Genomic DNA, 25,214 nt, shown 5'->3' on the forward strand with positions numbered 1-25,214 from the left:
CGTGCATTCAGATTTGGATTCGTGGGCAGTGGCACTTCGTCCGGTCAGTTTGTCATTGAAGAGATCACCGGTGTGATCCGGCTGCACTCGAAATCGATATCACTGGAGAGGGACAAGTATGAACTGAATGTAACCGCCGTGGATGACGGAGCGTGTTGCGTGAACGGCGCAGCGACTATACACACCAGCACCGCGGTCGTCGTAGTGTTTATCACCGACGTCAACGACAACAAGCCAGTGTTCAGGGAATGCGCCAAGTACAATCCCAAAGTCGAGGAGGGCGCGCCAAATGGCAGTCCGGTGCTCAAGGTATACGAAGACAGTGACAAATATTATTATATTGTTTAAAATAAAACAAATAATGTATAGCATTCGTGTAATAGGTGATCTATACTGTAATAATTGCGAGTTTAGTGGCAATGATCTACCTTTAAACTTTAAACATTGGTGCAACCCAGAGGCCTTTGGGCTTTGAATTTGATTATTATTGTAGTTACTGACTATAATAATTTTAAATTATAAAGTTACTGTCAACCTCCTATCGATTATTTCATTGAAAATTATTTTTAGATTTATATGAATAGGCTATAGACCTAGCTTTTGATGGATAATGATGATAAAAAAATAAATAAATAAATAATTACTGTCGGCTAACAATTAGAATAGGTAAATTTCATTTTTCAAAGAGTCGGGGAACAAAAAGAACATAATATGATAAGAAACATACAAGAAAAATTGAAAAAATTGCAAAAAATTGTTTGTTTGAACTTTGTTCAAGTATCATTAAATTAATACTCGTACTTGCTTTATACGAATTTTGATCAGTTACTTAATTTTTATTTTTAATTAGAAACAATATAAACATCATAACCGATACTTAAATACTTAATCACAACAATATTACTATAATTGTATTACCAGTTTCAAGTTTCAAAAATATTGATCTGATAAATATACCATAAAATTCGAATTAATGGTAATTGTATAAATTTGTATATAAAGCAATGTTGTAGCAAAAGGGGGTGGCATTAGTGGTATGTGCCCCCTCATAAAAATCTTTTTTTTTTTTTGTCGCATGGTAATGTACAAAAATTTCTTTCAAGTTTTTTCATTAAAATATTCATATAATTCATAGTGTTCTTCAATATTGATTTATAAATACAGCTAAATGCCCGGCACACTCTGTATCTAATTACAGTACTAAATATATATATGATGGATAAAATCACAATTCCTAAAACGTAATGCGTTATAGTTTAAAATAATGTAAATTTAAGACTACTGTATATTTTATGTGTCGTGCATTTGGTATGTACGTCGTACGAATACAACAAATGCGCGCGTCGTACAGTTAATTGTTTATCATAACTTCGTGTACAAACTGTGACTTATGTTATAATTTTAATTTTAAAATGTTGATAACATACATTTATACACTATGATTGATAAAGGAAAGGGGAGAAAAAATTGTAGTTCTAATTCGCCCATGATTTACTACTTTATGTTCTTTCTCTCTCGTTTATACTAAGTCACTAAATCTTTAGATTAGAACAAAATAGAAAGCGCTATTCACTAGTTTATATGCCTATAAATATTCAAATTTAATTGCTTAAGTGTTAAACTACTGGTTCATAAAATAATATGATAACAATAACCCACAGGTGCATGCGACTGACGAGGACAAAGGCGTCAACGGACAAGTGAAATACTCGATTGTCCAGCAGCCAAATCAAAAGGGCACTAAGTTCACCGTCGACGAAGAAACTGGCGAAGTTTCTACTAATAAGGTTCGAACATAATATTTATACCCATCTGATTTCGTTTTTTTGGTGTAAAAATACAATATACATACTGCTATTATATAGTGTATAGACGTATAGACAGTGTTACAATTTTAACTATTGAATTTTTTTTTCAATTTCGCTTTTGGTTTCATACACAGATATTTTGACACGGAAACTGTTTTCGATATGATTACAATTTTTCAATATAAAAAGTAAAAGTAAATTTATTACATTGGATCCATTATCAATTGTTATCTGATAGATATGCATATTAATTTATATTGTATGAAACTATTCTATTTGTTTGGGTGAGTTTATGGGAAACTTTCCCAGAACAGATGAAACGGCGTAACCAAATGATTATAGTTAGATTAGATTCAATATGTTACAAAAAGTATCATCAATTATTCATTTTTAGAAACCCATTTAAGAAATTCAGAAAGTTTTCAATGGTATTAAAATTTAATGTACACGTTTATCTAAGGATAAAATAGAAAAATTCAAAAAATAAAATTAATGTTGATAAAAACTTTATTTAATTAACAATGAAAAAAAATAATTTAAAAACAAATTTATTTTCTGTGGTTTAGACAAGAGTTGTTCGCGAGTCACCATTTGATTACTGTTGTGTTACGTGATTATCTTAATAATGTTGTTGTCTAAGTTCGAGTACTTGAGTTAAAGCTTTATATTTTAAAATGTCTTCATTTTATATACTACTCACGCATTCTTACAATAGAATTTCTTTCTTATTTCTATTTCGTTAACTACTTTTGTACAATTAACGATATTGTTCTGTAGTATTCAGGTAACTTCAGTGTTGTGGATCTTAGTTTTAAATTTAATCAGCCAATATATTTTTACATACAAATTGAGAAACATACATTCAACGTACTGACAATTATTAGAATTGTTATGAACAATTTCAATAAAGCTTAAAATTTTAAGTTCTCTAAACACCTATTGAATTTTTATTTTTTTTTTTTTTTTAATAAACGATATATATTTAATATACGTTGTTAATTTATTTATCTACAGTTAAATGTACAGAGTTTATCATAGTTCAGACGTTGTGTTATGCACGTACCTACCTATCTAATTTGAAATTTTATTATTTATTAATTTACCATTGCCAGCTATAAGTGTCAAAGTTTTAAATTTTAACATAATTAACTAATTATTTACAAAATCAATTTTAGGTGTTCGATCGAGAAGGCGACGATGGCAAATTTGTGTCCGTCACGATTAAAGCTACTGACCAGGGAGATCCGTCATTGGAAGGCGTTTGCTCTTTCACTGTCGAGATAACCGATGTCAACGACAATCCGCCACTGTTCGATCGTCAAGTAATATAACTATAATATAATAGACGATAATATGTTGTCATTACGTTATAAATCCATTAATATATGGGCAAATTGTTTTATACACTGCTTAGAAATACGTGGAGAACGTAAAACAAGATGCAAGCATTGGTACGAACATCCTAAGAGTGTCAGCTTCTGACGAAGACGCCGATAATAATGGCGCAATCATATATTCACTCACTGCTCCGTATCCGGGCGATGATTTAGACTACTTTGAGATTCAACCGGAATCCGGGTGGATCGTTTTAAAGAAACCACTCGACGTAAGTTTTCAATAGTCTTGCCGAAATTTTTATATTTAACTTTTAATATTATCAGTTGAAATAATTAAGTTTTAATAAACAACAGCTGAAAGCGAAACAATCGAAATTATTATTTTAATAACTCACGGTCGGGGCGGGAATTCAAATTATTTTTTTGAACGTTCCATTACGACTGTAAATAGTATCTATTTTCATTACAATTGTCGTTTTGTGCAAACAATACTCGTCTTATTCAAACACATTAAAAACAAAATATTACCTATTGTTTCATAATCATTTGATGGTTTCGCAATCAGCTGAATCAAAGGCTCTTCAGGGTATGTTGCGTAAGTTGGTCAATTTTAAATCAAAGTATCAAACTTTCGCGACACACCCTGTACTAAATTCTAACATTAGATACTTATTTAACACTTGAATAATATTTATTCGTACATTTAAAAACAACTCGATAGATGACGACACAATATTCAACTGTAATCAAAAATGATAAATAATAGTTTATAATTATTTGTATACTTAATTCATTTAAAAATTAAAAATAACTCGTACACATTTTATGATAAACTGTTAGGTATTTTTTACTTTTTTTATATAATGGTTTTTCAGATACATTTGATACTGAAATCTGTTCTCAATAATTTCTCGTTACTTTTAACACAAAAATCTTAATACAATTTAAATATATTTATAGAGAAACTAAATAATTTAACATTTATTAACATGAATTCACTTTAATGTCAATACTTTTATTTGTTATTAACTTTTTAAATACAAAAATTCTTAAACTGTTATTATTAATTTCATTTATTTTTGAAGCATTAATATTTAATGAAATGTACATACATATTGTAAGGCACTTACATAGGTAAAGATAAACTTCTGCAAATAAATTAATAAATTTAAATTACTCAACGATTATTGATTTAATGTTCATAAAAATAATTATTAAATATGTGCAGTTGAATATTACTAAGTTTAATGTGTAAATATAATTCAAGCTTATTTGTTTTACTATACATCACTTTTCTTTTGTGTTTCTTTAATAATTTGAAATCGCACAAGTCTGATTTATTATTTTCTAATGTTAATCGCACAATCCTTGTTTAATATAATAGGCCACCACGGTATTTGAATTTATAAGCACACCATTATTTTCATTTTATTTTTATTTATTTGCATAATATTGCATTACCTAATTATTTATTTTTCTCTAAACTCTAAAGAATCCAATATTTATTTTTATACATACATTTATTATGTATAAATATATAGGTACATTTACATATGTACCAGTATTTTGATTTTTAATTTTTTTTTTTCTTTAAAGATTAAGCGAACAGGAAAAAAATAATACTTTTGGAATTTTTTGTATGCAATAATAATGATACATTATTGTTGTGAACATTTTTGTTGAAGAATTTTTCAGGAATGTTCCAGAGGTGATTTTTAAAAGTCGATATGATATTTTTGAGACTTTCCTCTGAACGCAAACACATTTTTAAAATTGTGACATTTTTTTTTTATAAAATTGTGTTGGGGCCACCGTACATGGTCTGTGTGATAGGCAACAAACAATGTTTTTACTATCATTTTGTTATTACGCTTTTTCATTTTTAACAATCCCCTTTTTTTATATTTGATTTTTTAATTTTTAAATCCTTTTTTTTTTTATTTAAACCTGTCCTGTAATGGCCAGAGTTAATATAATGAATTTTATAATTTTCCTCCATGTAGTTTAATATGTAGAACTTTCAAATATATGCCAAGTATACGTATCATTATTAAGTAGAATTAGTATCTATAACTATTTATTATCAATTTGACCGGAAATGTTGATCTAAAATGTTGTAATTTTATACAAAACCGAAAAAAAATCAAAAATGCCCAAAATATTTTATTATAATAATATCAAAACAGACAATACCGTACATACTACTTTAAGGACATCTCACCGACATTTTTTGGTACGTAAACAAGTTGATAAAGATCGGCTTTAATATAGCTTTTAGAATAATTATTAAGTATACAGAGATAATATATCTCTAATAAAAATGAATAACAACAATACTTTGAAATATCATATTTATTTATTTATTTATTTTTTAAATATTATTTAAAAAAAAATTTCTATCAATAAAAAAACACATACAAAATTAAAAAATTAAATATTATGAATGATTCAATCACAGTGATTCTTTGTACACTCTCCCAGGTAGTGGTCTTGTGACTTAAGTCATTCCCTATTTGATTTTTAGCTCCATATTTCATCAAATTCAAATTAAAAAAAATCTTTTTCTTTTTTCTATGCTAAATTATCTTGTACCAATGATATTATTCTCTAATAAAGTCGTCCCGACTAAATTTGTCCGAAATTGTATATTCTTCATGAGTTAATGACGTATAATATGTAGGTTTAAAAATGTAATAGTCAAATTCTTTACACTGTCTACTTATGTTTAACATTTATAATCTATTGTGCTCGTTTCAATGATGCATAATATTATGGTTTAAAATATGTAATAGTTTTTGTCAATAATAAAAACTTTTAAACACGTCTGTAGTTATCATTAAAATATGTATTTAACGAAATTAGCAAAAATCGATTTAATGTCTTAAAAAAGTTTATCAGTCTTTAATTTTTAAAATCGGTCTTAGCTTTAAAATTGTATGACTTGAAAGTATATTATTAAATAACAGCCGATTTGCGTCAAAAAGGTTTAATAAGTACCAACCTACTTATTCTACACGATCTCGTGTAATCACGTAACAACCAAAAACGGAAATATGATTGGGCTATGAGGTGGTACGTTTATCTGCAAGACTTTCTTTGAATTTTGGTGCTAAATATTTCGTTAAAACTAATTGTAATAAATATAAAAATACAATTAAATTCTTTTAATGACATTTTGGGAATGAGTAACTTACTGTAGTTAGTTTTTCTCTTTACAAATTTTGTCAATTTTACATATATCAATATGATAATTATCGCTGTATTTTTTAACGTTGAAATATATGTCTTTTGCCTGAGTTCAGTTTCAAAATGTATGGTTAAAGCAAGTGGTTTTACACGATTACATATGTATACTAAAAAAAGTTCAATATTACGAATGATTACATTTTAACGACATTTCCGGTTTTATTTTTGTAGAACTATTCCATTAGAAACATTCATACGTTCAATCATAGAAACGTCCGAAATGTATACCTGTAATTATAATATTTATCATATTTCTACACAAAACTACCATGTCGCTGTTAGCTGTGTAGAATTGTCAAAAACGGTTTGCGCTGTGGAAATTATATTAGTAGGATATTTTACTGCAAGTATAATGTTATGTAATTTGTCATTTCAAATACACGACATTAATTTTACGTGCACGCCATTAGTGAAGAAGAAAAAATAAGTCGTTTTCAGCACTTAGTTATGTTGGTACGTTGTTGTTTACACAAATTGACGTTCCTTTTAAAAGATTATTTTGACTGTGGAAATGGCTTAGTTTTTTTTTTCTGTGCACCTACGCGAAAATGCTGCTGTTCGCCTAAATATTTCCAAGACGAATTGAACGAAATGAGAAAATTATTACTTTAACAGTATTATATGAATGATAATGGAATAGTTCAGTATGTACCTATAACTAATGAAAATTGGTATTAGTTGTTTTGTTTAAGTTTTATTATTTGTCTGACTGCTTGTCTGATTTAATAGAATTTACAGCATGTGTTGACTACGGTTATCCGTAAGAGTTATAATATAACAATAACAAAGCATGTTACTAGAAACAAAATAATTACGAGTACCTATCACTCGTATACAATACAATTAAATAACATTATCAACAATTTATTTTATTGAGTGTTTTGAAAATTCGTTTTAATTTATTGATATTGATTTTTTTTTTTTTTTTATGATTTCTAGGATTATGTAAAAATTGAAATCTAGCATGTACATATTATATATTTATAATATAACTACCTCTAGACAATAACTTTAAACAGATTACAACCATTATACTATTTAACATTTATTGTGACAACTTAGCTATACACTTATAATTGACCGTTTAAAATGCTAATTATATTATCATTATTTTATAATTCTCTAATAGTTAAATTAATATAAAATAACTTACATATTATACCATTGATTTATACAGATATAAATTATATTTTATCGTTATAACTTAAAAATAAAGAAACTAAAAAAATATATTACCAATAGCATTTTTATTAAATCGTCCCTACTATTAATCGCTAGCATTTCAAAGTTCAAAGAAAATAATTGTTCTAAAACTAAAAACTTTTTCCGTTGATTTTTCTGAGTATAATTTACTCTTTTCAACTCATCTCAAATGTTGTAATAACAATAAAACGGGTGAAACACCAAAACACTAACTGTCGTTTTCCAAAATACTTTTTTTTTCTTGATATTTTTGTATTTGAACATACAATGACGATAACACCGCCTTTCGGTTTTCTCGAACGACCCCAAAACCACTTTGTTTGATTCGTTTTAAGCCGTCTCTTAGGTTAGGTATTATGTCTTATAAACAGCGACTTTTTTCTTGAAATTCACAGCCTAGAGCGGGAATACCAACGACGAACGAAAAATAAGACGTGAAATAAACAGACGTGAGTAAGGGTAGGTAGTAGTTCGTAGTGATAGTATTATAATAATAATATATAGTTTGACAACGGATAGGAAACTAGTAAACTTTTTCCGAACTTAATATATATTACGCGACGCTAAAATAAAAATAAAAACTGTTTTTCTTTCTCAGCAAAGACGTCATTAATGTAATGGTCTGATCAAAATTCAAATATACCATCATATCAAGATAAATTACCCGATGAGAACTAAAACTACGAAAAATAGTTGAACCGTATTCTCCCTTAAATATTATATGAGCAATGAACATCTAGGGTGTAGTCCATTTTGTCCAAAAAGAACTTTTTCGTTTTTGCCCAAACATTCATTTCGCGTAAATTAGATTAAATTAATTTAAAATTTAAGTTGGCAATAATATTTTTTTTAATAAAATCATTCATTTTCACAGAGTTAATATAGTCAGCATAATATTTAATTTATAAATTCTTTGTATAATATTTGCGCATCTTTAGCATTTCTTAGGTAACTATAGAATAAGAAAAAGTGATACTTTTTGTTCACAAATAGTTTATTTTTAGTTTAAATTAAGTTTAATTTAATGTGTATAATATTTTTTTTGTATTTAAAAATGGAAAATTTACCTAACAAATATGAATTTAGTCCACAGTATTTATAAATACGTATTATTTAAATAACTACACTTACATAAAAATGTTTTAATTTAGTTCGAAATATTTTTATTGATATCTACACATTACAAAAATATTATTGTAAAAAATTAACTATACATTATTTTAACTGAACCGAACAACCATTACTAAAAAAAATTTAAATTGATCTAAACTAGCCTAGACTAAACAAAAATCTTACGAATATTATAAAAATATTTGGGTGAAAACAGTCCTGTTCACATTTAAGTAATAAGAACGCATAGACACCATCCTACTGATTGACCGACCAACTGACTAACCATGAACTTAATCGATCACCGACTCGATGTCTTATCATATTATTATATATCATTATAATATTATGTCTGTACCATATTATCTACATATATATCTATGTATTATGTATATGTACTATTGTTTTTGCTTTAATTTTTCTTTTGTGGCAGATAATTTGTATGTTTTTTTTTCAATGTCATTATTTATATTTTGTTTGTGTTTTTATTTACTCACTTATTTATTTTTGTTTTTGTTTTCATACGTTATAACTTAACTTCGGGGGCCTTGGTATTGTGTATGTAGCAAGAAAAGTATCGTCTACGCGTGAGAGCTTCGGATTGTGGTGTTCCTCCGTCGTACGCTGAGGTCGATATTGAATTAGACGTCGTAGATCGGAACAATAAACCTCCTCTGTGGGAACGGAGCGTGTACGGTCCTACACACATCAAAGAGAATGTCACAATCAGTACCATTGTGATCTCAGTCAAAGCCAGGTTTGTATTCCTGGTCTCAATCGCCTTCCACGTTTACCGCGAGAGCTTTATTTAGGTATCCGACGGTACTTGTATGACGTCACGACGTAACGATAACAATTAAATGTTTGCGGTGTATACCTGTGTAATACCGATGATATATGTATAGTGCAATACGTATTACCTATAATAGGTAACGAATAGGTCCCGTGTCGGTAATCCAAAAGTATTAATTTTCATCCGTTCTAGTTCTGTTATTACAAAATTATTATATATGGTGTGACTATAAATGACGATAGCAAAACTGGCATATGTAAAACAATATCAATATACATAAATATACGTATATACATATATATTTATAACTATATAAATATATTCAAGAGTAAATGCCTTCGACTCTCGATCGAACTATATACTTGTATTTTATTCAAAGAGAAAAGTATCTAATGTACATGCAGTTAGAGATGTGAATTAAGTACATTTATGTACATTTTATATAGGTTTTCTTTACCGGTTAAATTTATTTATCGCTGTTAAAAAGTGTAACGCCTCATTTTCGTTGTTTTTAAAAATGAGATAACTTAAATTTAGGTACCTATTATACGTAATGTACTATTTTAGTAGTCTTCTAAAGTCATAAAAATATAATGCAAACACACTGTGTTTAGTTTTTTTTATACATGGTTTAAAGATAAACGCTGTAATAAACATATTGGATCAATAATAAGTACCGTTACCAATTATTTACGTAGTTTAAACTTATTTTGAAATATATTTAAAACCCTTATTCTTATAATATTATTGCATTAAAGATATAAACTATAGATTAATGTCCACGTGAAAATGGTTACAATAATAGATTTAATAGATAAGTAAAATTAAATTAAATTAAAATAAATTATTTTAAAAAATTACCAATTTACTTTACTTTATAAGTAAATTTATCGAATATTTTTTACCGTTAATTCTTACACATCTCTAGATGCAGTATGCACATATTACGTTGAGATAATATTATTATAGTTTGATCTATGAGTCGGACAATCCCCAAGTATTTTTCTCACGGTTTAATCCACAATATAATGATGATTTAGTACGCGTTGTCTCTATGAAAAAAACAAAATATTAAATTTATAATTATAATATATTTATATATGCATATATTTATGTGTGCCTGTGTACACAAGGTGTACATGTATTATCATTGTACTTTATTTAATTCCCTTCTCCCATGTGCGTGTGTGATTATACCGTTGCGGCGTGTGTATATATATAGCGCGAGACGTACAAGCTGGAAGCTACTGCCCAAGATAAGGGATATCCTCCTTTGTCTCGAAGTGTCGAGGTCCAGATCGACGTGGTGGACCGAGCCAACAACCCACCGGTCTGGGACCACGTCGTGTACGGGCCCATCTACATAAAAGAAAACAAGCCAGTCGGGGCAAAAGTGGTATCTATTAAAGCCAGGTCGGTCCAAAAATTTCCACAGAACAAAATCTCAAATAATTTATTAATATTATAATATTATATATTAATTAATAACAATATGCTACTATATATTGTACGTCAGATTGTAATAGTATAATATGTTCAAAACTATACTGTTGATGCACGGCACTAAAAAAAAAAAATCTATATGATCGATTAATCAAAAATAAAACAACGAACGGTTCTGAGCGTTTTGAGTGAAATCCGAAATACCCCATTACAGAACCCTTCACGTTGCATACGAAATTCAGCGCTGTTTGTACACAGCTACATTATCATTAAATAAAAATATCGATGGAGTTCATATTTTAAACCAATTCAAAAATATTTTTTATTTTAATATATTTTAATTCCTGCCTTTGCTAAAAAAATAAATAACTATCTGCAATTAAAAACTTGCGATATGTTTAGTACCTATTTAAATAAAATATATATTAATATTAAATTCGTTATAAACATTTGTAAAAATAATATTCATTCATTTATTTTCTATTCTATATCATTTTCTCCATACCACAGTTACAAAACCACCGGTCTAAATCATTTTGCGATTCGCTAACGTATCATAAGCCATAAGTAATTAAATCAGATCAGTTTCATTTTTATACAAAAAAAAAAAATAAAAATAAACCCACCTCTACGTGAATTAATCAAAAACTATTCTCACTTCGCTCAGAATCTGCAGAAATTACGAAAATTATACGTAATTTTTACGTAACGTTTATCTAGCAATATAAATCTTATTGCTTTTACGATTTTTTTTTTTTTACAATAATATTATTACTTTTAACCCGTTTATAGAGATATAATGTATTATTTATATAGTATATAGGTTCAAGGTGTACAGAAGACGGACTCGTGTTGAATTTGTATCATACCAAAGCATATAATATTGTTTTGACGATGTATATAGATTGTAACCGAAATCGGTAGTAACGATAATTTTTATTATTATTTATTTTCCATTTTGCGAACTGTGCCCATAAATCATAGAACACATATAGAGCGTTCTTCAAATAATGAACTGATTTTGAATTTTTATATATATTTTTTATTAGTAATAAGAGATATTAAAAAAGCGAATTTAACATGTCATGTTACAGGATTCTCACAAATGTTTAATATTTTATATTTCACTGTACTCCTCCTAAAATCGAACGTTTGATTATTATTCTTTTTTTTATGAGGGCAGGGAGAAGTGGTTTAAAAAGTATTCTCAATGTATATCTATACCCGTACAACGATATTGAAACTATTCGAATTTCAACTAAACTAACTCTTGCCTATTAGAATGTATAACAGTAGTGAGCACCAACATACTTAAAGTTGGATCCCGACTTTAACCGGTTAACTCCATAATTATGTCAATATTTTGTTACTTGTATTTATATAATTGAAATTTCATACTTTCACCACAACCGAAGATCTGTTTTGGGGGGACCAACTTCACATAGTCCTTGACTTTGTACGATCTACTCAAAACCCACCCCAATATAACTAATACTAACTTGCAAATATATTTTACCACCCACACGTGAATTGAAATTTTTAATTCCATACTACAGGTCACTACTAACTACTATATGGATAGGATAAAAACAAAATGATTAAGTACTGCAAATAAGGTTTATTTAGTTTTTTCTGCGCTATTTCGATTTTAAAATGTAAACATTTTTTGTAGATCGCTCTGTATATTAAATAATACCTTCAAGTAAATAACACACGTAACGTTTTTGATTCTCAACAAATCAATAAATCGTAGTTAAGGGTATCATATTTTTATTTTTGTTCTTTTTAGTTTTACGAAACCCAAATCTGTACATCTCGCGACGCATACTATATAGGTACTTACATTATACACCTCTGCCTGCGTTTGACTATAAGTAGTTAAATATTATTGTTTTGTCATTTCGAGATTCCTGCAATCCGACCGATCGAATCGATATTCGGATGCGTCTCTAAATGTCAAAACAACGCATGCAGGTCAAGACATTTGCACGTCCACGCTATACAATGCACGTTGTATATGTGCGGATCTTGTCGAAAACGGAATTACATTTTTTTGTTCAATTTTAGTTATATTTTTTGCTATATCTCGTTTTTCGTTTAGAATATTATATAATTTATTTTTATTTTTTTATTATTCATTGATTTTTCCGCAGTTTATTTATTGATAACGATTTCTAAAGTTCAAAATCGAACACAAATGATCAATTAGATTCACATATGTTTTATTATTTCTGAAAACTTATTTTAGGTTTCTCTCAGATCGTTAAAATTTCAATTCTTTGATTAGATACGCTTATTTTTTCGTACATCCGTTAAAAATCCGACAAATCATCGTACTAATCTTCACACACACTGCAATTGCAATGATATAGTATCTATTTAACCATAACTATTATTAAATTATACTAACAGTATAAATACGTACTACACAATATTTCTTTTTAACGTCTTAGACTCCTAGTTAATTATTACATATTTTACGATAATATACACTATGATTCACACCAAGCTAACTCACCCCATTATTCACTTTAATAATGCATTTATTTAAATTTTGATTTTTAGATTTTGAAAGTATCCTACTAAAAAACCATATTTTCCAATTACTTACTCGAGTTTATTAAATTATTCAAGATTAGACCTAGGGCTATTCAAACTTCCGTTTTTTATATGAAAACAATCCTTTTTAATTAAATTATTTAAAAAATCATTTTCTTTTTTTTTGAAATCTTGATTTATCTACATAGAAAATTTGACTAGTAGTTTTCTAGTTATTTATCATTATTTATTAAGGGCAATAGTTCATGTTAATAAGCTTAACATGACATATTAAGCTCAAATGATTTGACAGTTGCAGAAATGTATACTATTATATTATCATTTTTAAATTTTTAACAAATTTGAGTATAATTAATACTAAATTCAATATTACATATATTTTATAATTGTATATATAATCATTTTTAGAAACTATTAAAGTTTGTATTTCGGTTGAACACTCCTGATATGGTACAGAAAATGAAGTGTTTAAAAATATGACCTTCGAGTATAATTGAAGATTTCTATCAATCAGAACTTTAATTAATGCGTTAATAAGGTAAAAAAGCGAGGACTTGGTGAATTTCCTTCATATTTTATAAATACATTACAAAAAATTATTACAATTACCTGTGGTGATCTGACCGACTAATAATACTATAACAATATGCATATTATTGTATCATATCTACGCACATTTAGTTGGAATTACGGAAGTTGGTGTTGGAAATATCACATGATATAATTATTGTATTAACGAAACACACATTTTAAACATTATCTAAAACATTGCCGAAAGACGCTCATTTTTCGAAACTAATTTAAAATGCGATTTCCGACGATGACGATTAAACACTATGAATTAAATTAAAATAATGAAAAATATACACGGAATAATATTGTTTAAGGTTTTCGAGAAAAAATTACCGCGGAAACAATGAATTTTTTTTTCTTCGTATTTTTAGATAATACTGCATAGGTGTATTTTTCATTTTTATTTTTATTTATTTTGTATTTTTGTATTTTGTGTACTTAATCAATTTTGACCAGTCACATTGTTTTTTGGCATGTCTGGTTGGTTTTACTTTTTTTTTCATATCGCTATATTGTTACTTACCTATATATAAATACATATGAATAATATTGTGTTTTGTTGTTATGTTATTTTTATGTATAAGTACTAAGTTCATTGCTTTATTGCATAATCTATACGCAGAGAAGATCGATTTATTTTTTATTTTTGTCTTTTGTATTTTGCTAATGTCCCATCCATTTTTTTCGTATGCCAATTTAATTTTTCAACCAATTTTGTTTTTGTACGCTCAAAAAACATTTTTCTACGAGTGCATGCGGCATAACATATATATATATTTAAGTGTATTTAAATTTTTTTTTTTTACAGAATATCACTTAATTTGACTTACTGTACCGATATGAGTCCATTAACTATTATTATATTATGCGATTCGTATGTGACGATTTTTATTTTTGTCGATGTTCGAACATAGATATAGGCAATACGCGTAACACATTTTACTTTTTAAGAGACTGAAAAGTTCAGCCATGAACCAATCGAAATGATCATGTTACACATAACACGTCATCAGTTTTATATATATGTCAATCATCATTATAATATTATATTTTCAACCGTTTTTTTTCTTGAGGGATGAAAATGTTTTAACTGAGTTTTACAATTGTGTAACATATTATCTAATAATATAATTGTTACGTGTTACCAATTGCCAATTTTTCACAAATTATTAGTATTACCATCATACAATAATATTATACTCGTCTTGTACATGCATTATGTATTATGCAACCATTGTAAAACCATTTCCGGTGCCTTATCGTATTAATACTATCATGATTTTTGCGATCGACTGATTTATGTACGATCGAATTTGTCTATAGACTATCTAATGACGATCGTCATCGTCACCGTCGTCACGCCGAGTGTACAAATAAAGTGTCGTTGTTTCGCTGTACAATGAATACGAGATCTGACAATAATATCGGAACCGCATATCGCGTCCCACCGTTCGAGTATGTTCGCTCACTGACTAATTGGAATTTCGATGTTTTCAGCTCGGGCATCGAGGGAAATCCGACCGTGTTCTATCGGCTAATGCCAGGATCCACAGCGCAGACGAACAAGTTCCACACGTTTTACTTGCAACAGAGACAGGACAACGGTTTCACTTGGGCTGACATAAAAGTCAACCATCCACTGGACTACGAAACGATCAAGGAATACAATTTAACTATTCGTGTGGAGGTTAGTACTTAGTCTGTAGTGTTAATATATAATTTGTAAATATAATAATAAATTAATAAATACGAAAAAAGATAAACCTAAAGTAATATAATTTGTTATCAGTGCTCATTATTTTAAATAGAAGGAGGGTTCCATTTTTTTTAAATTTGAGCTGTTAAGCTGTTTATATCTATGTTTGGGTAACGTTTTATTGGCACATATTTTTGTCATTTTTGTCTACTCAATATGCGTATTTTACATTAGTAATTTCGCTTACGACTTAAATGGTACGATTTATTCCATTATATTATTTCCCTTGAACCCTTAAATAAATACACTATAACTGAATCACAGACTTCAGAAATCACCACTACAATTTTATCAATCCAAATTATGCACATTTGTCAAATACTTCTATATAAATATCGTATAATAATGATGACGCTATACATTTTAAAAATGTTCTTTGAAAAATTGTTTCTTAAAAGTTTAAACATTTAGGTAGCTGTAGGTATCATTATAGCAAGTAACCTAACCTACTGTTATTTCGTGCCAATTGTTTAGCATTAATTATCACGCCAATATAAATATATCATTATGTATATTTTATAATCTTTATTTAATTACAACCGTCTTGTTTTACAGAACAACGGAGCTCAACAACTTGCGTCCGAAGCAACAGTATACATTATGTTAGAAGACGTAAACGACGAAATACCATTGTTCACTGAACGAGAACAAGAGACCGTCCTAGAAGGTGAGCCAATCGGCACCAAAGTTACTCAAGTAAATGCGATCGACAAGGACGGCACATTCCCAAACAACCGGGTAAATCTTATTTCTGTTACTATTTACTAATTTATAATTTACTGATGATGACAACTTTATTGTCACAAAAAACGAGGCTTTCTGGAAATTAAAAATTTTAAAGATCAACAGACACACAAAAAAAAAAAATTTAACAAAAATTGGTTTGAAAATATTATTTTTTTTATGAAGGTATAAAAATTTTAACATCTAAGTTCAACATGATTTTTTGGAACAATAAATTTATTGTTTTTGTCAAAATTTTCTTTTTGTTTTACCTATTAACTAATTTAAAGTTTCAATGCTCGTTAAGAGTTTGCATTTAAGATTAAACGTGGTCGTTAGAAATTTTTTTTACAACAGATAGTTAAAAGTAAATCAAATTTACCATTTGACAGTGTTATAAAGCTTTTGAATAATCATATTATTTTTCATCGTATATTATTTCAAATAATTTTATTATCTAATATTCCCATTTGTCAATACTTATTATTGGTACTTAAAAATATTTTTCTTTATTGGAGGAAGCATACACTTTGAATCTTCATTTAAAATGTCTAACGAACGATTAAGTGTAATTCTGTAAAATTATTAATTATATTGTGAGTATGGATGACAGAAACTCATTTTGAACTTTTAAAAATCTTAAAAATGACTAATGTGCAATGACTTATTAAGAAAATACACATGTATTATATTATATTATATTATATACTCGTATATACTTATAATGCTATACTATTTGAAATTTAATTTAATTTTGTTTTATGTTTGAAAAATATAATAAATAGGTACTTAAAAAACTGCATTTTAATAATATTTCGAACATTTTTTCTAAAGATTCTTTATGACTATGTTTTAGGGAGAATAAGCAATCATATTTAAAAATATAAGGTGGTTAGGATGGATAATTATTTGTGGTACTTTAATTATTTTTGTACTACTTGCAACTATTTTAAATTACTGCTTACAGCATGATTTAAAAATATTTTACGATAAAATAATCACACTATATATTCATATTATTGTTATGAATAATAAATTCCACGAGGAACGATTGGACTATAATATAATAATTCTTATTGGCTGCAGGTATATTATTATGTGGTCGATTCGCCACGGAACGAAGGAAAGGATTATTTTGAAATAAACACGGAAACCGGTGAGGTGTTTACAAAAATAGTTTTTGACAGAGAAAAGCAAGGCGCGTACGCTTTGGAAGTCGAGGCTCGAGACGGAGCACCATCCGCCAGGCCCAACAACGGCGAAGCTCCGAACTCAGGTATTATTGTGCACTATACATGAAACAATCATCTCCCTCACTTCCTCCACTCAAATCAATCCTTCCTCTGACAATCACATTTCAAATAGAATTTGCCTCTGCACGACGTTAAAGTGCGGGGTAAATCATTTAATGAAATACACAAAATTTTCAATTACTATACTCTGCTTATCTAAACTTTAAGAAATTACCTACAACCAATTTACTGTACACGTTCGGAATTTGATTTTCAAACATACAATTAGCAAAATGTTTTTCTAAAATATTATATATTATAATATTTATAATTAAAAATCTATGTTGTACTTAATGGAAAAAGTAAAATCTTAATAAAAATAGTAAAAATACGTTATTTGATTTTAAATGCCATTCTTTAATGACTAAAATTATTAAAACATAAAAATAAAATATATTTTCAAAAACTTTAAGAATATCTTCTCGAAAATAAGTTTTTACTTTTAAAATTATTTCATTTTACCTAGATATGACTGTGCGTGTCTTTGAAATATAGGTATAGGTATTATTATTCTATAGTATAAACTTTATATTAATGTTCTCGTGATGTGTTGTTTTCAGTGTCCAAGTTCATACGAATCGGTATTGCTGATAAAAACGACAACCCGCCGTACTTTGATAAAGCCTTATACGAGGCCGAGGTCGACGAAAATGAAGATATACAACACACAGTACTCACTGTGACGGCGAAGGACCACGATGAATGTTAGTATAATTATATGACTATATACAAGTAATAAATATATATTAAAACTAAATAGATAGATAGAAAATTTGACTATTGAAACAATCTTATAAAACAGAATTTCTATTAACATAAATTTTAGGTTGATCTAAAACATTTTTACTTAATTTTAATAATAACGTAACCTAAAAAACATAATATTTTCAATCATAAAATCTCTTTCTGCAATTGGTATCCAATGCATAATGATTTAATTACTGCAGGATATTTTCTAAAATTTGAAATTCTAAAAAATCTTTGTTCTCATCGAAAAACTTTTAAAATCCAAATGAGTTATATTTTTATTGACATAATTATATAATGAATAGGAAATGTTTCGGAAGTTTTTGTAGTTAACTTTTAATTATTTTTGAAAGACGATATCGGATTACAGTTGTTTTTTATTAAAAATGTAATCAGTTTATGTGTTCTGTTGCTGAACATACGAATGACTTATAGTAATTATATGTATGTGCTTAATTTTAAAACTACTGCAGGAGAAATTTAACTTAGAACTTTTTTTCTAGTTAGTATTCAAGTATATATTCATAATACCATCCTGATATACTTCCCTTAATTCTAGTTTATAAATTTATGTCGACTATATTATAATAATTATTATACTTTCATTGATTAACCGCCGTTTGAGTTGGAAATTTTTAGAAATATTTTATCTAACATTTGATAATAATGAATGAAATTTGTTAGATTTTATAAGATTAGATTTTTTACTGTTGTATTTCATAAAAACTTAAAAACTATGTCATTTCAATCAACTCTTGATTATATTAATTAATATATTATTGCATTCATATTTATATCATTTATGAAATAATTTTACAAAAAATAAGCAACTAATATACAAGCAAACCATACGTTCCCAGGTTTTATATAATATTTTTTTTTGGAAAAATGATCACTTGTCAAAAACGACGTTGAAAATTGATGTGAATATTTAATAAAAAGTTATAAATCTATACAATGGCCATTACTAACCTATTAATCACTTCGTCCCTAATAATATAATAATAATTAATAATCTAAAAATCATAATAAACGCTACAAGACTCAAGTTCACGTATTATTTGGAAACGTTCGAATATAAAATATTTTCCGTTTTCCATGTCATTTACAGCGTCCAGAATACGTTACGAAATAACAGGAGGAAATCTTGGCGGAGCATTTGCAGTGAAAAACATGACCGGTGCTATTTATGTCGCCGGTCCATTGGACTATGAAACGAGGAAAAGGGTAAGTCAAAAAACACATTTTTGGTTGTTGTCCTACGCGCCACTGAATTTATTTATTGTTCACTAATAATCTAATTATTATAATATTATTTTTTAATATTTTCGGCCCGATTGTAGGTATAGTGATGTAAAACTGTGGAAGTTATCTCTTGGGGAGGAATATTTTCAAGAATTTTATTCGTGATAATATTAATAATAAGTAGGATTAAGTAATGATATTTTTTATTACAGCATTCTTATTATAAGTAACTATTACTTCATAAGAAACAGATGTATAATTCACTACTTTTTACATTTATTTACTCATCAACAACAAAAATTATGAAATTAGCTGGAATATGATTATATTGTAGTTTACATTTATCTACCACTAAAAATAGGTAGGTATATAATATTTTCTTGAGAAAATTCCTATTACCCAACAATATTCCCTGTTTACATCACTAGAATCCCAATTAATTCGATTAGGTTTTTATTTTTATTTTTACTTTTTCATTTATTACTTTTATTTAACACGATAATGACAATTACTGCTAGTTTATTTTATAAAAAAAAAAAAAAAAATGATAGTCAACTATTAATATAAACGCAAAACCTACATACACACACTTTAATTTTTAAGTAATCTGGAATGCAATCGACATAACAACATCATATTATATTTAATACAATCTATTTCTACAAAATTCACTCATGAGCAATCAGCGTAATATGAATAATAATTCTCCACATAGTTTCAAGTGCGGATCTGAAATATATTATCATAATGTAAAATCCATCTGTCGGACCGACCCAAATTAAGACATACTATACCTTTTTATGAAAATATTTATTTAAAATATATCATAATTAATTTGAAAAAAAATATCTTCGTAAATACCATTTTTACCATCGTAGCATGTGCTACATATTTTATCCTCGATTAATAAATAATAAGTTTAAACGTTAAACAGTTTAAACCACCAACTACACTCGTAGAGCTAATCTAGCGACAAACAATCTTACGTCCAGAAATTTCAGACATAGGTACAGCTTTTTATCTTGTATAACCTCGTTGGGAGTATTTATTTATTTATTTTTTTTTTTTTGTCCACGAGATTATGATTTATTTTATTTTTCATCACCATCGTTTGTCGTCTTTTTTATTTTTCTTTGTTTGTTTTTTTTTTTAATTTAACACTTACGCAATCACTATATAATCAAAAAATATCAATATTGATAATGTTTATGATCAAATATTTGACTTCCGACAAAAACACCGTGTGTACAGTACGAATTACATCTATCCGCATCGGACAACTTGAAAGAAAACCACACGATAGTCGTGATCCACGTGAAAGACGTTAACGATAATCCACCGGTGTTCGAACGGCCTACGTACAGGACACAGATTACGGAAGAGGACGACCGGAACTTGCCCAAACGCGTCTTACAGGTCCGGCGCGCTTGCTAAATGCACACGTAGTTTTTAAGACAATTTCCAGTTGCATGTAGCATGACGTATTTTACCGTGCATATATTATATAGGTATTATAATTATCAATTAGTTAGGTCTCGAGTGCTACCACTCGCAAATCGACTGCCACTGCATCAAAACGCATTTAATTGCAACGATCAAATATTATATCGTTGTATCTACCTAATACCTTTACATAGTTTTGCACGAGCGGCATTCTAACCGTTAATAGTTTTCACTTATATAAAATAATATAATAAGGTATAATATTATATTGTGTTCTACTAGGTGATTCGCCATGCATGAACACCCCCATATTTTATTTTAGTGGATGAATTTATTTAAATTCTGATTTTTAAGCTATTTTATACTTTTAAAGTAAAACCGCCCTTTTTTACTGTATAAAATTTAATGGATAATGTTTTTGAGCATTTAAATAAATCAAAATCATGATTTGATATTTATTTATTCATTGAAACCTTTTATACTAAGGAAAATAGTGCTTGAAATTACTTAACAATAATTTATAATCCTAGCTGATTTGGTAATGCTTTGCTATAAATAAATACGACATTAAAAAATTGATATAAATTATTGTACTTATAGTTAATATTACATAATTATACCCTATACCCTACTCCTTTATCTAAAATTTAATATGAAAATTTGTTATAATATTACTTATTTTAGACCATTTTTACAAATATTTCAAATGTTAATAGGTTAATTTAAATAACCAATGAAATTTTCAAACCCCCATAGTCCCATATCTTACAAGCCCATTATTATCAATCATTTTGAGCCTATATTATCCTTAGTATAAAAAATTATATAACTTAAAAACTTAACGTTCATAATTTGATTTGATTTGTTAAAGTTTTAAAAATTATCAATTAAATAATTGTTAGTAGAAAAGGGGGTTCTTATTTAAAAAAAAAGAAGTTTGTTTCTCCACATAAAACTCTTCAGGAGTACAATCTTAAAAGTTTAAAAATATGTTCTTTGAATAGTTATATTTAAAAAGCTCAAAATCAGATTTAAAATAACTACATTATAAAAAAAAAAAATAAGGGGGTAAAGTATGATAACGATAAATCATCTTGTTTAGCATTATTTTACTATTTTTACGCGGCATGTTTATAATTGTACATTTATTATGATTATCAGTTTATCAATAAAAACAATAATATTTTATAAAATATGAGCACGTGTTGTAGTATTTCTTCTTTTACTCATTCGAAAGGAATTTGCGTTTAAAAACAACAGCAGTAATAGTATAATAACATCGTAATACTATTTATAAGTACAGTATGACTCCCCTACAACTCCCCTACCCCCTCTAAACAATAACGGTTTATAACCTTTTTCGTCATTTCACTTTTTTCATGCACCCTATGTGGTGTAATTAAATAAGAACACAGATAAGTGTATCTACATGTTTGCATGGTTGTAATGTAGTACGAATTGATATTGGCCGCTTCCGACAACTTTCAAGATAGCAAAACAACGGTGGTGATTCACATTAACGACAAAAACGACATGCCACCAGTATTCAACTCTCCGTTATATGCCACCGAAATGGAAGAAGAACTGGTTGGAGCATATCCACACCATTTGTTACAAGTACGTATCCGATAAATAGAACGGATAATCGGACGCCTGCCAATAATAACACCAGATTACAGTCTTGTAAAAACTACTTTTTATAAGTAAACAAATATTTAGTTACAAATACTTATACGAATACTCAGTAAAAGAGGTATTGAGTATAAATATAGATAGTTTAAAGTACTTTAAAATTATTTATGAACATTTTTTTTTTCACTTAATAATTAATTGAACCAAACTTTTTTTTTACATTTTTCATGTTTTAAATTATTTTGTAGACTGTTTTACGTCGTATTATTTAATACAACTTTAAATTATTCATCTGTTTTCTCTCAAAAACTTTTTCCGCTGAATTTTCTAAATTTTCAGTTGTATATAGCTACATACAAAAAATATATTATTATATACAACTATTATATAATATTCTCATATTTTTTTATTATTTAACATGATTATATTAAAATTATTAGCATTTGATTTTAAGTACAAATCACTTGAAAGAATATTTATAATTCATGTCAAGTACTCACTCGAAAAGTTCATTTTACTCGAGCATTTTACAAGACTGCTGGTTTATACATTGAAGGGGTATATTTACTGATTTGTTTATCGCCGGTTCGCATATAGATCTTGCTATAACCAATCGGATCCCCACAGGTAAGGATACCTATTTAGTTTTGTCGCATCCAGTTTTATCCAGCACACATTTATAATAATAATATAGTTGTAGATCATTGTTGCAACCTTTTTTAAATTTTACATAACTTAGTTGAATGTTTGTCAACTCATCGTCGTTCAAAAATGTTAACGGTAATCTCTATAATATATGTATTATAATATAGGTAACGGCCACAGACGGCGACAAAGATCGACCACAGAACATCGTTTATTTCCTCACGGGACAGGGAATTGATCCCGACAACCCAGCTAACAGTAAATTCGACATCAATCGTACATCGGGTGAAATATTCGTTCTCAAGGTAATTATAACGAATCAAGTCGATAGCGCCTGTCAACTAAAATATATTTTATTAAAATGTCACACTTGAAACGTGTTTATAGCCTTTAGACAGAGATCAGCCAAATGGTAGACCACAATGGAGATTTACAGTATTCGCGCAAGACGAAGGGGGCGAAGGCTTAGTTGGATATGCTGACGTTCAAGTGAACTTAAAAGACATCAACGATAACGCGCCGGTATTTCCACAAGGAGTGTACTGGGGAAATGTAACCGAAAATGGAACAGCTGGTACGTATATTTTTCACGTTGTCGGACGAATCTGTAAGACTGGAGTAGGTAATTAAAGAGTATGTAGCCATATAGGTACATATGTGTATATCACAAATAATATCCTTTTTTTCGTTATATTAACTAATCAAATTTATTTGATTCGTATAAATATATCATGCAAGTAGATTAGTTTATAATAATGGTATAGTAATGGACATAATTTTATGTTTACACAAACTTGTAAATAAATCAAAATCTTGATAACTAACTTTGAAAAAGATTGAAACTTGTTATTAGTAATTGTATTCGAATTGAATAGGTACTTTGAACTCAAACAACTTTAAAGTTCGATATCAAATTTAATATCCATAATATTATAAATTTTATTTATATTTTATCAAATTTAAATAGCCACCACACTCTAGAATACTATTTTTTCCAATGTGATTCTTATCGGTTTTCATGATTTTATAACCGTATTATTATCCGTTTAAAGTTAAAAAAAAAATAGAAAAGTTGGTTTAAAAATTGATTTAGAGAAAAAGTTTAAATTCGAGATAGGGTTATTATTTATTAGATAGTTGTTATAGATACTTAAAATGTACTGTATTCATTATATCACTCATGTTTCATATGGTATATTATTACCACTATTACTATCATTAAAACATTATAAATTGACATTACCATGTATAACACAATAATTTTATCTTCGGATTACGTTTACAGGAATGGTGGTAATGACAATGACGGCAGTGGATTACGATGATCCAGCTGAAGGAACTAACGCTAAGTTGATATATTCAATTGAGAAAAACGTGATTGAAGAAGAAACTGGCACTCCGATATTTGAAATCGAATCCGATACTGGTGTCATCAAAACAGCTGTATGCTGTTTAGATCGAGAACGCACTCCGGACTATTCTATCCAAGTGGTTGCCATGGACGGCGGAGGCTTAAAAGGTACTCTATTAAATCTATATATTATCCAAGGCAAGGCATTAACAAGTTAAAAAGTTAAATTAATTTAAACTTTTGAACTTATGTTTAACTTCTTTTGAGTTTCCATTTATTTAACTACTAACTTATTTTAATTGTTTTTT

General features: G+C 28.0%; 1 protein-coding gene across 5 annotated transcripts in view; it reads left to right on the forward strand.

Moving 5' to 3' along the window:
* The window catches only part of LOC112602406 (neural-cadherin), a 129,780-nt gene that overhangs the window by 85,457 nt on the left and 19,109 nt on the right, over positions 1-25,214 (forward strand). For 2 of the 5 annotated variants that reach the window (XM_025350466.1, XM_025350470.1), the window contains 14 exons: positions 12-309; positions 1,662-1,787; positions 2,984-3,130; positions 3,223-3,414; positions 10,720-10,910; positions 15,570-15,759; positions 16,384-16,566; positions 17,638-17,827; positions 18,404-18,547; positions 19,702-19,817; positions 21,087-21,251; positions 23,723-23,860; positions 23,943-24,129; positions 24,841-25,074. In XM_025350466.1, the coding sequence (XP_025206251.1) occupies positions 12-309; positions 1,662-1,787; positions 2,984-3,130; positions 3,223-3,414; positions 10,720-10,910; positions 15,570-15,759; positions 16,384-16,566; positions 17,638-17,827; positions 18,404-18,547; positions 19,702-19,817; positions 21,087-21,251; positions 23,723-23,860; positions 23,943-24,129; positions 24,841-25,074 (2,501 nt within the window). Of the gene's footprint in view, positions 1-11; positions 310-1,661; positions 1,788-2,983; positions 3,131-3,222; positions 3,415-9,270; positions 9,462-10,719; positions 10,911-15,569; positions 15,760-16,383; positions 16,567-17,637; positions 17,828-18,403; positions 18,548-19,701; positions 19,818-21,086; positions 21,252-22,730; positions 22,896-23,722; positions 23,861-23,942; positions 24,130-24,840; positions 25,075-25,214 lie in introns of those variants that run through there. The other 3 variants (XM_025350467.1, XM_025350468.1, XM_025350471.1) reach the window with 3 other exon arrangements.

The sequence above is a fragment of the Melanaphis sacchari genome, unplaced genomic scaffold (assembly GCF_002803265.2).
Source record: "Melanaphis sacchari strain LSU unplaced genomic scaffold, SCAv2.0 Contig88_pilon_pilon, whole genome shotgun sequence".
NCBI lineage: Eukaryota > Metazoa > Arthropoda > Insecta > Hemiptera > Aphididae > Melanaphis > Melanaphis sacchari.